The following is an 18355-nucleotide window of genomic DNA, read 5'->3' on the forward strand; positions in this document are numbered from 1 at the left end:
ACGGGGTAAGATGATTAACAACACTCCTTACGTAGCTTTAAAGCAATGAGGAAAGAGGATTTGCACAATTTACCTTATTTAGTTGAAAATAAGACCTCTTCGAATATTTTTTATTGAACGGCGGTGACCATTTTATTGTAGGGACGCCTAATTGGCGGCCGCCGTTGCCTTCTATGAGAGGACAGACAAGTCATATTCGGGTTTTCTCCAGAATTCGAACCCGAGCCCTTCAGTATCGCATTCGACTCCCCTAACCACTATACCGTCTGGGCGTCTCATCTCGTCGAACATAAGAAGGAATATAGTATTTACATTTTAGGATAAATTTTAAGAAAATAAAAATGTGGGTGAATATTTAACGTTAGCAAGGTTCTGATTAGGATTTAATTGGGTTAATCTTTGGATTTTGGTAACTTGGCGATTTTTTGGCGAAAATTTGGCGACCAACCCTGCTACAGCAACCTGCTAATTTTTGTTTGGACGCCATTTTGTTTTCACGAAGTAAAGGCATTTTTTTTTTCTTTTCTAGTCACCTTTATCGCCTTACCAAAATGTCGCCAAACTACCTCGTACCATATTCCAAAGATTAGCCTTTAATTGCTTCTTATTAGAATGAAAGGAAAGTTACCTAGCTGAATATAATATTTTACTATGATATAGAAAGTAAAACTAGGAACTATTAAGGACACACTATGAACTAATTATTTTCAGGCATTCCAGTAACCAACATTGTGGTTGCAGAGGTCTAAACTGAAATCGCAGTATTGCATAGGATTATTAAAATTAACCGTAGTATGCAGTTTATACATAGGGTAATTATCTGAGTCGTTTATCAAGTATTTAAACAGTGTTATTATTCTATATACGATGATAATACGCTTTCCTCTAAAATTCTAAAATCATCAGGATTAATTAACATTATACACATGTGTGAGTACATTTATATCACGAGCACCTACTTTTAAATAACATCTCAGTTTCTTTTTTCATATTACCAAATGGCGGCCTTCAGGTTGACAAATATCCGTACTACTTTCATTTGATTATATTAGTTTTCTGAGATATTACTTTAAATGACATTCCTTACTTTTCATATAGATGTTTTTTTTTAAATTTTTAACATATTGTTTTCGCGACTGCCTTGTAAAGTTAAGCTAAGCCCAATGAAGAACTTGTACCATTTTGTTCCTTTCATAATTTACACAAATATGTTACCAAACAGTTTTCACACAACTAATATAAATTAATTTGCATCAGCAATTTAGTACACTCTTTGAGAATCACTTAATTTATACAAAACTTATATAGATTAAACACAATAACTTAAACTCCAAGAAATTTCTTGGAGAATTTGGTAAAGGCAATGAGGTAGCATGAAAAAATATTTATTCTTTCATACGCTTTTCCATACTCTCATTTGGCAAATAATGTGCTAGTAATTTCCCTTCATGGTACTTACGGAAATTCCCGTCGACCATTTTTGCCTATTAAAGAAAAAACGCCAAACTACGCGATTTTTCGCCAAAAATGAAAAAGTCTTCTTCAAACACGCTGGGTTGGTGTAACCTTGATTACACGTTTAATTATTATTCTTGAGTAAAGACTCCCTTTTTTTTTCCCTCTATCACGCATTTTCGCGAAAAAAAAATGATTAAAATTTGGGACCTGCCAGCTACAGAAGGGCATGATGTTGAATATTTCCAAAGTTATGGAATCTTATCTGCCTCAAAAAAATGTGTTAATGGCCACGAATTGGCGCTTTATTTAAAAACTGAGAAGCAATGGCGTTGCACCGTTAAGGCTTGTGCGAAGCGAGTGTCAATTCGAAAGGTAACGTGGTTAGAAGGTTCTACTATTTCATTTTTGACTGGACTCCGATTCATTTATAGTTAGCGCAGAGAATTGACGATTTCGCGTCAGTCAAGAATTGACGATTGGTGATTTCGCGAAATTTGGTAAGTGAAAAATTTCTGATTTTGGTTAGATCGTAGCAGAGCCCACACCCTTGGCGCGTCCACTTTTATGGCGCGTATCGATGTGTACATGGACAAAGTCAAGGGAGTGCAAAGTGCCAAGTTTGCGCAATTTTGGGATGCTTTTTTAAGGGAAAATAGATCGATGTGTACATGGATACAGAGTTTCTACAATTCTTTGACTTGTTATTTTCAAGTTGGCGATTTTGAGAAACGCGCGAAGCAGTGGGGGATTCTGCACTTTCCCAGTTTGTCGCAAAAGGGTGGGCTCTCCTAGGATTTTACCCTGATTTTTTATTATTATTTGAGGCGAAAAAAAGTATTTCGTAAAACTTATATTTTCTCGCGAAAATTAAAACTTCGCGAAAATAATTGATTTTACAGTATACTTCCTTAATAAAAAATAATAGAAATTTGTAATGAAAAATTAAATATAACTAAATGATAATATAATAAATTTGAAAGAAAAATAAAAATAGAACGTTTTTTTCTTGTATTTAGTAAATGGGGATTTTTGGTTTGGAGCGATTGGCGCCGTCTCTTGTTGTCCTCTGGATGTCTCTGAATTTTTCGTAAGTACCCCCCTTCACGATAATATCAAAATATTTTATAATAAAAGAGATTAATTGATTTAAATTACAGGAAAGGAATACTGAGAAAGATTTAGAAGCGAAAAATTAAACATATCATATAGCGTAGTGTGAACAACCAATGAACATAATCACCGTGTAATGCTAGTTTTCCCTCGGTTTCTATTTTCGGGCGAAACTGGCATTTCTAACGATATTTCTATTTAAAACTTTAATATGACCTGGTTTCTACGAAACAACATCGAAGGAACGAATTCTTTATTAAATAAATTACTTTTCCGTGTTTTTAGTAAACTTAAGTAAATAATAAGGTTACTTGAAAAACTAATACTTCTCGACAGATCTCTAAAACCCAGAGTATGTTTCTTTGCCGTGTTACATTTTAAATTCTTTTGTAATTCCTTCATAATACCAAAAACATAGAAAAAGTGGCATTTTTATTAAAGGAAATAAATCATTATAAATGTATTAACTCTTTTAATTCGAATTAAATCTCAGGAGTCACATATGACGTATTGCCCAAACTATAAAAATGCGTTAACTCTGAGAATATGAATATTTAATTACTAACTCTACATATACGTTCCTAATAAACTCTTTCACATACTTACAAAATTTAAATTCCATAGAGAACTAAAAATAAAGTAGACTTAAAACAAAGAACTTAAAGGTATAAAGTAGTCCAACCAAACAAAAAATTGCGTAAGTAATCTTAATATCTTACCGCTTCTGTGTGAATTGGGTGAGTTGCAAAAAGCAGTGCTGCTGTAGTTGAATCTTCTCGTGACCATCTCAGTACTTCGAAGCAGAGGAAAGTGACCATAACCGAAACACATATATGGAGGCTTACATTCACGAAATGATAACTCCAAGCCGATAATCCGCAAAACACATGGTTCAACCTGCAAGAGATATTATATGAGTTACAGCTTGTTTTGTTAGGTATAAATACTTTACTTCAGAGTAGAACACGTTTGAGTGGAGCACATTTTAAAAATTTCACATATAAAATATTATGAAAGTTGATAAACACAAAGTTCTCATTCCCAGGTTTTATATAATTCTGAATATTTAAATAACTTCCTTTGCTAAAAAAATTACTTACGGAAAATGTGCACTTTTCAAATGAAAAATATTTGTCCTTAAAATTTTACATTGCCACTATTCTTTCGTAAATACACCTTTCTTTTCTGTGTATGAAGCTTCATAAAACAATATAAATGCTTGAAATGTTAATATTTATGTGCAGAAAAACATGCATAGTTGGGAAATTGTTTGCTCAGTTTATTATTTCATCAATATTTGATAATAGAAGAAAGTAGAAACGAAAAAAATGCCCCTCAGTATGCCAGACGTATGATAATTATTTTCATAGCTAATGTGATCATGATATCAAGCATCTGAGTAATTCATAAGCGGTAATGTTCTTCGCATTTACTTTGCTAGTAAAATTTGGCAGATTTTTTTCGTAGGTCATCATTTGATAACTGGAAAGCGGCAAACAAATATTTTTCGTAGCAAAAATCGCGTCTTTAGCTAATGCTAAATACAGCTGCCTAAAATCGGCCGAAAAATATACTGTTTTTGGTGCAGACTTTTACTTTGAATCCAAATGCCAAGAAATGCATAAACATAAATCAACATTTTACTGCTATCAGAATTTATGGACTAGAAAATTAGATATGCTCTGCAATGACACATCAGTAGTTCTTAGGTACCAGTAACAAGAACACAAGAATATGTTGAACAAATATGAATAATAATGGCGGCAAATTAATTTTTAAAGCTTTTTAAAAATATAATAGTAATTTAACGCAGCTAAGACTCTTAAGAACGAAACATGATTCATAGATTATTTCATTCTTCTCGCTTTTTGATTCTTTAGCTTTACCCATTCCAAAGAAAAATAAGGCTGAGGCAGAGAACCCTTTTGTTCTTGGTTTAATTAAGTAACCTAATCCATTCCATCTATTATTTTATAGCATAATGTTACTACAAAGGTTCATTTAGTCCCATAAATAGCAAGATTATTCATTGTCATTCTGTGCATCGTTTAGGTTATAATTAATTCGTTACTTTCTTATAACAGGAATTTTCTGAGATAAAAACTAAACTAAAATATTTGAATCAGGGAACAAGTAAATAGTTTCACTAACGATTTCTATTAGCATTTTAGCAGTCACTAATCAGCGTGTTCCATGGCACATTACAGTAATAAACTAACCAAAACTGATTATTTCGTCGTGTTATGCATTACTAATCAGATTGATGATCTAACAAACGCACCTTTAAGAAACAGGTTTTCTATATTTAGTTACTATTGTACTTAATGAATTCATTATTAACTTTCCCCTTTTGAGAGGTTAATTTAACATGTCTGTTTGGATTTCAGGTTTAACTCTTTCAGCTGAAATACATTTTGTACAACAATATAATATATATATATATATTAGATGTTATAAAACCATTTGCTATTATCTCCGTTTCCTTAAAGGAAATATTTACAGACATTTTCTAACAATTGTGTTCAATGAAATATGCGCAATTCCGTGGACAGTAAGATTCTAATTTCTGAAATTATTACAGTTTTAACAAGAAGTGAATTTAAGTTTCCTCAGAAATTAACCTAAAAATGCTCAAACAGATTATCATAACCTCTCATCATTAATTAACATAAATCTAGATTATATTAATTATCCGGTTTACTCCTGATAATAATCATTTTGAGCAACATATGCGTTTTTCTCAAGAGTTGTCTTGAAAAGTATAATACAATTATTCCAAACATTAACTTACAGTGTTAAAATTAAATATAATTAAGACTTAAATAAAAAAAAATATCCTGTGTATGCATTTATATTGCATATATATTGCTCACATGCGTATGCATCGCAAATGTGCGTATATACATCAAACGCATATATATATATAAATATATAGCATAAATATCAAAATTATAGCATGCATTTATAATCATAAATTGTCGCACACCTGCTGAGGTGTAAGGATTTTCATAACATTTATATTTCTAAAGTCTTTCACATCGGCATAGGCCCAGATCTGTTTCTCTCAAACATCTGAAAGGCCTATATTTGCGAATACTTGTTGGAATGGATTTTCTTCTCCCATGCCAAATAGAATGCAACAGTGTTAATAATAACTTGCTTACTTGAAGCGATTATTTCTCTCTTGGCGAGTTTTGAGCAATTTCATCTGCTGTTTGCTGGTTCCCGTTAGGAGAGGATTGCAACTGCTAGCATCAATAGCTAAACATTGAAGCTAAGCAAAGGAAATGGAAGTTGAATTCAGAATCAGAGCTACTTCTAGTCGAAAAATCAAAAGAATGATTGGCATGTCATTTAAGAACTCCCGAAACCAATGAGACCTGCACTAACGTCATGGGAAAAACCACCAGGTAAAAAATGGACGTAGGCAGTCGGGCGAACTACCGATGTCCGAATGCACGGGCGACGCTGTAAAAGGTTTAACGTGAAGAATTGTACATTTCGACATGTCTAAATAAAATAATTATTTAATAGGGTCATTAAGATTTGCTGAAGAACTGTTTTTCTGGTAAAATTACATTAAAAAGGAACGATGAAAAGCGACTGTGGTCAGCACTTACTTCATTCTAGTTCAAACTCACATTACCAAAGTTTTGAAGTTAATCTTATGTTTCAAGCACTCAAATCATAACAAAGTACGCACACGCACACAGTAAAACCTCTCAATAAGCAAGCCATCGTTTGGATAAATAACAGAACGATCGCTTTTTATTTTTAAGTTTGGTAATTTAATGGAGAAGTATAGGAAATGTTTTAAACTTTAATACATCAATTGAAATATAATAACTTTAATTTTATTATAAATAATATTTTAAACTTTAATATATTAATTGAAATACAATAACTTTAATTTTATTATAAATAATATTTTAAACTTTAATATATTAATGATTTAAACTTTAATATATTAATTGAAATAGAAGCAACCAAACTATGCCTTATTAAGAACGTGAAACATATTGGAAATATAAATTTGAGTGAGGCTGCTTACTAATGCCTCTTTTCGTAATTAATGTTTTAACTAATCATTATCTCTTAATTAACTACAAAGTGTAAAAATAACCGAGTTTATTTTTCCATGTTGAAAATAATTATTTGTCTTTAAACGACTTACCCTATACTTTATTACTTGGAACAAAAGTAATGTTATGTGCTTTATAAATCAAGATACTAAATGACAAAACACCTTGGTATCCACATACAATTTCACAAATGTTATATATTAATATTAGATTGCGGTAATATTATTTAAATCACTTTAAATATACCTTTTTGATAATATACTAACAATGCAAGGTTGAATAGAAGATTTAGTTAATGGAAAAAGAAAATAATATAAATATGCAAGTCGCTTCATGCAATGAGTGCGCAGTAGTTTTGATGCAAGGGAAATAGTGATGAAATAATGCACTGCAAAAGAAGTATTATAAATTATGCAGTTTGCTTTGGCTTTTAAGCGTCGCTGGTTTAAAAGAGCGGATGTGCTCAGAATAAAATTGCATCAGAAATGAATCCTTTTGTAGGTTCTAATAACTAATTAAGTTTCCGGTTTCAATAACATTTTATCTGATTTACAGATAATAAATGCTTTCCTTTTAAATACCGAGGAAGCGATTATGAGTTTTGAGTGTCGTTGTGTTTCAATGTAAATTTTCTGTTAAATGACGGTGTTCGGCTAGCATTATTCAAATACGTAGTAAATTCGGATTTTTATGATTTTAATAATGCATTAAATTCAATTATATCTATAAGAATGGTTATAAAAGATTGATTTTGCCAAGGCTGATGCATATATGCTGATAACGTTATTCCCACTTTAACACTGCAGGATCAAATTTCCCAATGTCTTTTTATCGTGATTGCGATTGTTAGGCATTTCATGACACTAGAAATATTGAGCATATTATAATACTCACTACATATTAACATTTGTCGTACAAGACTGCAAAGAGGCCTATTTGGCTACAAAGAGATTTACACGAAACGAAACTCATACTTAAAAACGTATCGGCTTATGTTTAATAGTGACATATTTCTTTAAGATATAAACTCATACTTGCCAGTATGCAACTTAACACTTAACTTAACACTGCCAAATAAATGTCGTACATACAAGCGGCCAAACAAGTAATAGTACGGATATTGCATTATTGATATCCGTACTATTACTTGTTTGGATATTACATATCTTTTGCGATTATTGAATTCATGACGGGAATGAATTTAAAAACTGGTATATTGCTTGATTTCGAACACTGATGCGATGCAAAAATGCAACATTATAATATTTATTTTATGATACAAATATTGATTTAAAGTATCATTTAATTCAAATATTAGAGGCTAAACATAAAAGATTCATGACACTGAATCTTAATTTCAGTGTCTTCTAGCCTATTAACCTTCTAACCGCAACATCCGTGAATAACGCGTTTCTCTCCGTCAGTCTATGATTTCGCTTCTAATTTAAGATTTATCAAATCTCCTTTATTATGAATTTCGTACCCTCGGTCAGAGGATTAAATATTTATGCTTAAGTATTTGCTATATTTTCACATAGAAATCATTAGACGTGCTCTGAATTTTACAAACGTTTCGACAAGATCCAATTTACAAAACAAAAGTTTCTCAAAATCCAATTTACGGGAAAGTTTTCTTCAGGATATTATAAATATGTAAATAATCCCCATCACTTCTGCTTTTTATATATCAAGTTTAATTTTGGTTTTAGTTATTGCTAATTATCATATATGCCTTATACTTACACAACGTTAGTTTTAATTGCTCTGTACTCTAAGACTGGGCTGAGAATGTTTTATACTTATTGACATAGGCCAAATTAGAAATTCTTCAAGTGGAATAGATTTTAATGAATTTGATTTTATAACAGCATTTTCTTAACAGAATAAAACCATGAACGGTCGAATGTAAAAATCACAGGCGGCATTATATTATGCAATGATGTCGATAGTACTTTGCCTACAACGCATGAAGTTATCCTGAATGACCGTCTCTTGGTTAAACCTTAAATCTATGGAGTATCGTCAGTGGCTGTCTATATCACAATAGTTACATTTATAGCCCCTCATAGCATTTTTGCATTGTTGTAATCGAAAGGTTTTGTAATATTGGGAGGCAGAATGCATCTTTGCTGGGGGGAGGGAAGAAATATTGATTTCAAGGAAAAGGATGATAAAAAAAATATTAATCATTTTTTCTCGAGTTTAGAAATGAACGTTTTAACTGAAGGAAGAACTGACTTACGAAGCGCCTGAATGTATACCTTTCTAAATTTGAAATTGTCTGCTTAATTCAAAACACTCTTTGCAAATCTTCATACAGTACACTTTAAAAATTTACCTTAATGCAAGACATATCAAATTTGTGTCATAAAACGTAGGGAACACCTCTGAAAAATCTTAGCCAAACAGTTTCAAAAGAGTGAGTAGGCTTTTTTTAGATAATTTAATAGTTTCTGTTTGTGTACAGTGAATAATAGGCAATGCTTACTAGAACTTCCCTCAGAATGATACAACTATCGAATGTTTGCAATAATAGGTAAACTTTAACTATGAAATGTGCATTTTTGATTCATTTATAAAATACTTGTAGATTTACGTGCAAAGTAATCTTAGTTGTTAACTTTATTTATTCTTATTTACCGTGTCCTACCTTTCTCATTTTAACCCCTTAACTGCTGCGGGCGTATATATACGCCTTGCTCAGCCGATGCGTTAACTGCACCGGGCGTATATATACGCCTTGCTCAGCCGATGTGTTAACTGGCCCGGGCGTATATATACGCCTTCCAAACTACTATCATTTGCTTTCCGCTGCTACCCGTAAAATTATTCGCAAAGCTTTGGTATGCAACACCACAAATGACCTTGACAAAGTATGCAAAGGAGAATACTATTTCAGAGAAGTGTGGGGAGAAATTGGAGAGAGGGGTGTGTCTAAAGCGGTGAAAGTAATGACTACGCGGTATTAGCTGGTGTTGTTTGAGTAAAACGTATTTTTTTAATTCTGTGTCCTCCGTTTTCGTTTACTTTTTGTAGTAGGTTCCAGGAATAAAGAAATATTTAACGGATGTTTCAAACCCGTTTGAATTATTTTTTGATGAACTGCTCGTGCTTCATATTGTTACTGAAAGTAAACGTTTTGTAGATGAATATACGAACCAACACCTTGCAAACAAAAACTCAAGAACAAAATCGTGGTATTCAACCAGTTCGGAAGAAATATGTGTTTTTTTAGGCATACTGATTTCACAAGGTATAACACTGAAACCTGATATTATACTTTACTGGTCTAAAAATTAATTGATCGAAACTCCATTTTAGGGATCTTTCCTTATTATAAAAACATAATTTTTATCATACTTACATTTTTTATTATACTTTTACTCAAAACATTAAATTTTATGCATTCTTTTTTTTTTCTTTTATTCTTTATTTTGTGAAAGTAAAACTTGCATTTATTTTCCCCCTAATACATCGCATAACTACGCGCGCTTGTGTGAAACACCGTGGCACTGGGAAATGTTATATAATGCATCTGGCTTTCAACATACTTTTCAAGGTCGTTTCCCATATGATGCAAATAAAAATTACATCAGGGTCTCCTTTCTTATAGGCTTTTCATATTGTGATTTGTTAGGGCGGTAATGATAATAGCAAAGCATACCTCGGCATAAGGAGACGAATGTCTTCGTAGAATTTAGTAGAAATATTTATCCTGCACAAGTATTAACGCTTCGCTAACAACCGCATATGCTTAAGCCTTAACCCCTTAACTGCCGCGAAAAACGTACAAGATTCATTTCCCAGTGCCACGGTGTTTCACACAGGCACACGTAGTTATGCGATGTATTAGGGGGAAAATAAGTGCAAGTTTTACTTTCACAAAATAAAGAATAAAAGAAAAAAAAAATGAATGCATAAAATTTAATGTTTTGAGTAAAAGTACAATAAAAAATGTAAGTATGATAAAAATTATGTTTTTATAATAAGAAAGATCCCTAAAATGGAGTTTCGATCAATTAAATTTTAGACCTGTAAAGTATAATATCAGGTTTCAGTGTTATACCTTGTGTAGCCCATAAGAAAGGAGACCCTGATGTAATTTTTATTTGCATCATATGGGAAACGACCTTGAAAAGTATGTTGAAAGCCAGATGCATTATATAACATTTTCCTCTGATGTAATTTTTATTTACATCATACGGTAAGTAATCTTGAAAAGTATACTGAAAGCTAGAGATATTAGATAACATTTTCATTTTATTTGAAAATCCTTGGAAAGGTAGTTTTATCAAAGAGTACAACCTTAGTAGTTTCAAATTCCTGAATGGTATTATAATGATGCACTTAGATCATTATCGTTATAAATGAATGCATCTTCCATTTGGTCCGTACACTTGTTTTTAAAAAATTGACTTACTATCGACCTACGGTCCGCATATTTATTTGTTTTTCAAAAATTTACTTTTACTCGACCTATAATCGTTAAAAGAGTCAGTCGTGTATATAATTTTATATTTTTTCATTTTCTTTATTAAGGACTCATGATCATTAACGTAGGAAACGTATTTTTCTTCCTCGAATCACATGTTAATAATTCGAAGAAGAGACGATTATAAAGCAAGATAAAAAAAACATTGAGATCATTTATTATTTTCATTTAAGGCAGGATGAGCAATCCTGAACGCAAACTTCCGAAATCTGCAATCTCATTAGTTTTAAAAATTGAATCTAGACGCTATGCAAGAATTCGTCAAACTCAAATTGGTACATAAGAGTACATTGCAGTTCGATGCAGTTCAATAGATTCGTTTTGTACTTGGATATATTTTCCATGGTTCAATGATTTCAACTTTCATTTAGTGGTTCTGAAACGAGCATTAATTCTGAGAAGAAGAAATGACTAGTCTATCATATTCATAGTCTTCTGCGTTATGGAATATTTTTTGGTTTAATTTTGATTTTTATCATCTATCGTAGTTTTATGTTACAGTCGTCACAACAAGATGTATGAAATTCATTAATCGGTCACGCACGTCTAACAGAACTCCCTTGCAGCTTAACATCTATATACTAACTACTAATTATACTTAGCTATACTATATGTACATAGCTAAATTACATAGTTTCACATACTGCATATATTGTTATGATCATATACTGAATGGCTCACGTAAATAAAAATATATAATTTATATAAAAATATAGTCATGTTCCTTGAGTTTTTAAGATTTGTTTTCACTGAAATTCTTGAACAGTACTTATGCAAATTTTAAAGAGTCCCATAGTTTAAAAAATGCTTTAGGACATGTGTTAGGATATTATATTAATTCTGTGCAGATTAAATCTCATCCCAAAGCATTTTCAGAAATAAAGCTGAACTTAAAAATCGTGTGTCTAATGAAATTCAAATATTTTTTACATATGCAAGTACAAAATGAGGAAATCGAATTAAAAAAATCTTTTAGGCTTGTAGAGACATGAAAAATGAACATTGCCCTCACCGGGACTCGAACCTCGGACCTCTCGAATATGCGCCGATGGTGCTGACCACTACACTATGAAGGCATGATAAGAAGCCGGGAGAGATACCTTATAGCATTAAAAATTTAACAAAACGCTGAAATTAAATAATATACTATTTTAATACTGAAAAGTATTTAAAAAAAGACCACTAAGAAAACCTAGGAAATCTAGTTAAAGTATAAATCAAGTGTTTCCATAGAGCGCATGCGAATGTAACAGTTGTCTTTGCTGTTTTTTAAATTCTAGTTCTAATGAAAATAGAATAATTACTTACGCGAACACATATACACTCTGATGTGCATTTACACATACAAAAATAAACAATCCACAGTTTTTTTCTGAAAATAAGACATCCTCCGAAAATAAGCCCTATCGTGATTTTCGGAACATTTTGTAAAATAAGACATCCCCCGAAAATAATCCCTAGTTAAAATAATGTGACAAAAAGGATTCGTTAAAAAATGCTGTTGATTTATTAAGTAATAATATGTTTAGCTTTCCTAATACTCGTATTTCAGAGAAATGTTTGAAACAAAATATTCCGAGAAATTAATTGTTTACCTCTACAGTTCGTTTGAAATTAATTCTTGGAATTTATCTTAACCAGTTCACCGTTTGCCCCGAGAGAGATACGTTCACAGGAAAGGCATCGTCATCCGTCAGCGTCGGCAACTCTCGTCGGGGTGAAATTTGGGCTGAACTGTAACCCCCGAGACACATACGACGCAGCGACCTTGTTCCAACCCCCACAGAATGAGTCGAAAATCAAAAGGGGTGATTGATTCATGGGACAAAATAACTGATAGTGATGTTTCCAATGCACTACGAACAGGCTACTTAAACAAGAAGTATTCATTTAACGATAGCTATATCGCAAGACAGGAGAGATTCGGACCAATGATTCAACAGGAAATGGATTTAGAAGAAAATCAGAATATAATTCAGAATTTTATTTATGACGATGTTCCAGAAGAAGATGACATGACTGTAATTGAATAAATTTAAATTTCTGTATTCTGTGTAAAATAAATATTAAATAAAAATATATAAATATACTTTTATTTTTGCCCTCCCCCGAAAATAAGCCCTAGCGCGTATTTTGGACCAAAAAAGAAAGTAAGACAGTGTCTTATTTTCGGAAAAAGACGGTATACAGAAAATAACCCAAAATATATAAATACGAATAATATGCATAAAACTGATATTTCATAATGAGCATATGAAAAGGTTAGTTTATTTGTACAGTTGTCCTATGATTTGTAAGAACGCATTTTGTCTTTTGTGATATAGAAAGTAACCTTATCGGATCAAAGCACTGCTTTTTTTTTGCCATTATATTTTACAATGTTTCCAAGTAGATCGTTTAAACTACCGATGCAAAACGTTACAGTATAAACAACCAAACAATAATCGAATACGCACGTAAAAATGTCGAAAATAAGAAACAGAGGTTGACAGTTATTTACATTTGCCAATTTACTAATACATAGTAAAACTCTGGAGAAAACATTTTATAAATGTACACTGTAGTTATTGCTAACAAATTATGGAAAGTAGTTTAAAATTTCATTTTGTGACTTTTAGCAGGTTATGTTTTGCAGTATTACGAGTTAAGTGAATAATTACACGGACGACGAAGCGTATTAGGCTTTCAGAGAAACAATTAAAGGATCTTTCCTTTGTTTCACAAAAAGAGTTAATGAAAGGTATAAAAAAACAACATTTTCCCTATAACGTCGCATGATGAGAAATAAATATTTTCTCGTTAATTTCTGTTTGGTAGATTAAAGTCACTTTCCGAAAAGCACTTAGGCAGAAGTGAAAAAGAATCTTGGAAGTCGTCTTTTCCGATGCAACTAATTGTCGTGTAAACGTAGAATATTTCTTTGCTTAAAAGATCACTGAAAGCATGCATTTGTTTTCCAAAAAAGAAGCTTTTGTAAAAACAGTGCCGAGATTGATTGAGCAAACCGCACTTGATAACCAGATTTAATTATTATGAATTCTATGGAGTTTTAAAGCTGATTAATTATGCACTTCTAATAAATTCTTTTTTAAGCTTAAAATAAATAACGAGGGAAAAAATTTGCTTAAATGTGCGTTTAGTTTTTTTTTTAAATCTTTGACTAGATAATAAAATATCTTTTCCATTGTTAAAAGGGCAGTAAATTTTTGTTTGCTTTAAGCATCAGCTCAGTTTCCGAACAAATTTCTTAATTTGCCCCTATTCTCAAATTGCATTAATTTTTTAATTAATTAGCACTGGAGGCACAATTCTATCAACTCTGGACCGAAATCTATGATTTACTTAAGACTCTGATGAACTGCGTAAAATAGAATATTTCGAATTAAGAGAAGATAATGTGAATCCCACTGCATAAAATTTATTTAACTAATTATTAACAATTTTTGTTCAGACTTTATTTAAATAAAATCTTAAAAATTTCAATATTGCAGTCTGGCACATGATTCTATTTTTTCGAGAATTTTGAGCAAAAATTTTCTCTTTCAATGAAAGACCCATTTTGATTAATGTTCTTATCAAATTAAAACACCCAAAGTCTTTGCTCAACATTATATGAGTTAATTAGCAAAATAAATATCTCCTGAACTTTTTTCCTGGTAGAAAATTCCCTCATTATCACAAGACCAAAATGAAATCTATCGCAGAATTCGCTGTGTAGTGTGATTCCATTGTGAACAATATTAAATATTTTCATTTCAGAAAAGACATAAAATATTTTTTAACTGATCTTTTCAGGCAGAAAAGAGCTATTTTCTTGCTGCAAAATATAATATCAGCATTAAGATGCAAATCCTGTTAAAATATCTCTTATGAGAACTAAAAATTGTATTGACCTTTATTTTTGCAAATTTTGTAAGGCCTTTTTTGTCTCCCTTCACTAATTACTTTCAGATTTTATTTCTGTATAGTGCGCGACATAACCTTTCAGGCAACAAACCGAAGGCAAACTGCAAGGTATTTTTCCATCTTTACCGCGTGTATTCGTCGTGTAACTGTAAGCACATCTGGCAATCAATCAGGAGGTCCAGAGTTCGAAACCCAGAAAAGGCACTACACATCTTTCACGCTTCCTGCTCCAAAATAAGTATAATGACGCTATAGAGTTTTCAAACTAAAAACGTAGTTGACGATACTTCGCCCCCCACTATTACTGGGCGACAAGGTTCCGCCTTCTCAGTCGTCCTTTAAGTGGGGAAGAATGTAAGGTATTTTCTCCCTTATCGTATGCTTTTGTGGTGTAATTCGAAGTCCCTCCGGTTAGCATCGAGAAGATCGGAGTTCTAATCTCTTCTACGGTATTTACCATTTTTCTTGCAACGACAAACCTCACGATGCCACAAAAAAAGTTTTAGAATGATATAACATAACAGAGTTTCTACAAAACTGAAAGTGAAAAACAAATTACTGACAGCTTTACGTACATATTTCAAAACTACATGGAACAACACCAGATCTAACATGTCTGTTTGTCTCTTATTCTAGTGTCAGATGTTTCACTTTGAATATAATCCGCTTCATCTTCAGATGATAGTTCAGAATTTGTTGCATCTAATTCTATATCGGAGCACTCTTCACTTATGTTCGTTAGCTTTTCCAATAACTCACTTCTATTCGACATTTCTTTCAAGAATTTAGGGCGCAAAAGAAATAAAATAAACAACTTGTTAGAACAAGTATCACTGCATAAGGATTCGAATAACAAGCACTACTTTAGCTTATTGAGAAACTGCATTTTATCAAGTATACGCCAAAATCGACAATTTATCATGTACTTGTATGTTATCATGTGACTGTAATCAAAAAAAAATTAAACTGTTATTTCAATACAGAGCCGAACTGGTCATATAATAAATTTACTCAATTCAATAATAAGAGTCATTTGATTTTTTAAAATTTCCCAAGCATTCAAAATGACTGCTTTTGAGCAATATAGGGATAATATATATATACCGGAAATTAAAGAGGGGGAGGTACAGGGGTTGGACAAAAATATGGAAACACCTTTAAAAAAAACATGTTTCTTTGCTTAATATGGTCTAGGAAACCCGTTGGCATCCAAAACAGCTTGCAATCTTCTCGGAATGGATAAATACAGTTCCTGTATGTTTGCCAAGGGAACATTATACCATTCTTCCTGCAAAACGGTGGCAAGTTCAGATAACGATGTTGGCGGTGGATAACGAGAACGCACTTTCCGTTCCAATGTAGACCACAAAGGTTCGATAATATTCAGGTCTCTTATTCTAGTGTCAGATGTTTAATGGTCAGAGTAATAGAGTTTAATGGTCCGGTAATTCTAGTGTCAGAGATGGGACAACTCATCCTCGTGCTCAGAAAACCAGTCCTGGACAATGTGAGCTGTGTGAACAGGGGCTTTGTCGTCTTGAAAGACACCATCACCATCGGGGAACAAAGTTTGTACCATGGGATGAACTTGATCGGCCAAAATGTTCACATAAGTCTTGGCAGTCATGTGCACTGACACAGTTATCATGGGGCTAGCAGAGAACCACGATATGGCTGCTCAAACCATAACAGAACCCCCGCCATGTTTCACTCTTGGCAACAAGCAGTCTGTATTATAGGCTTGAGATGGCGTTCTCCAGACGTAAACTCGGCCAGAAGTGGGAAAGAATGTGAAAGAAGACTCATCAGACCATATTACTCGCTTCCACTGCTCTATAGTCCAGGCTTTATGACTTAAACACCACCTTATCCTGTTACGGGCATTAGCATCACTGATGAGTGGCTTCTCAATTGCAGCACGGCCAGCAATTCCCTGTTTATGAAGCTTCCTTCTAATTGTTTTGGTACTCATAGGGTTCGGTAACACAACATTCATTTCAGCAGTAACTTTTGCAGCTGTGGTCTTTTTATTTTTCGCCACAATTGCCCTTAATGATCGTTTGTCACGATCACTCAGGACACACTTTCGTCCGCGCTGTGATTTAGCAGATGTTTTTCGCTTTTCAAATATGCGGAATAAATCTTCGATACAGTACCTCTTGAAACACTAAACACCTCGGCTACCTTTCTTACGGAAGCACCTACCATACGTGCTCCAACAATTTGCCCACGTTCGAAGTCTGTTAACTCTGACATAATGCAATGACAACCTCACATAACAGTACTCCGACAACAACTGAACTGTTTAGCACATTTACGAAGTTGTATAGGTGACGTCAGTAGTCAAAAACGCCAGCGCCACCTACATATTTCATTAAAATCAATCTTTCTTTTCAAACATGCATTTCACAAGGTGTTTCCATATTTTTGTCCATCCAATGTATATAAAATTATTAATAAACGCATTTATACGTTGTACAGAAAGTCACAAAATTCTAATAAATTGTGTCATTATATACATAATTGCTTTTCTAATAGAAATTAAAAAGCAGTCAAAATGACTTCCTTTAACAATCCAGTGTTAAATATGCTTATAGTTACTTCATTTCAATAGAATTCTCGTTGCCTTTATCAACAGAGATAATATACTAAATAATCCATTAGTAAATAAATTATATATATAATATACATATATATATATATATATATATACACAGAGGATGGTTATACATTATCTAACAGAAACGTAGAAGAAGGTAGAGAGACTAAAATAAGTAAATTTTGCAATGGAATGTGCGTGAGGAAATGTCGCATTGAGGGGGTACAGGGCGCTTTTGAGCAGCAGTTAAGAACGTTCTTCTGGCGTGAATAGTCATTCACCCGTGTGAATTCCGAGCAGTATGGAATGCTACATGAACTCGGAGATCGGCGTCCTGTATTTTATCTATGGGATTGCGGGTATAACACACCAGCTATTCAAAGGTTGTAAAAAGGACGATTCTCGAGTATTACCTTAAGCAGCTGCTCTGTTTTCGTGCGTAGTCTCATAGACAGAACCTATATCGGGGAGCTTTTCCATCATAGACTCGTATATGACTCGAAGCCTGCTCCGGAGAATGATGATTTGCGCCAGCAGAATGTTTTAACTCTTTCGCATCGAAGTTGCTCGTAACGCCCGTTCATTCAGGCAACGGCAAACCAGTAATAATCATTCTTTTGAAGCAACTAAAGGAGACATACGGAAAGCTATTAACGTTCGCAGATGCAATCCGGCTCTAAGGTGAAACCGATGAAAATGAGAGAAACA

The 18355-nt window shown here is 32.8% G+C and overlaps 1 protein-coding gene across 1 annotated transcript in view; it reads right to left on the reverse strand.

The window, feature by feature from the left end:
* The window catches only part of LOC118197709 (protein O-mannosyl-transferase TMTC1-like), a 441210-nt gene that overhangs the window by 285132 nt on the left and 137723 nt on the right, over nucleotides 1–18355 (reverse strand). Inside the window, exon 2 of the mRNA XM_085808444.1 lies at nucleotides 3288–3465. Within this exon, the coding sequence (XP_085664570.1) occupies nucleotides 3288–3465 (178 nt within the window). The remainder of the gene's footprint in view (nucleotides 1–3287; nucleotides 3466–18355) is intronic.

This window comes from Stegodyphus dumicola, chromosome X1 (assembly GCF_044657685.1).
Source record: "Stegodyphus dumicola isolate Sdum_Otavi_A_Nest chromosome X1, ASM4465768v1".
NCBI lineage: Eukaryota > Metazoa > Arthropoda > Arachnida > Araneae > Eresidae > Stegodyphus > Stegodyphus dumicola.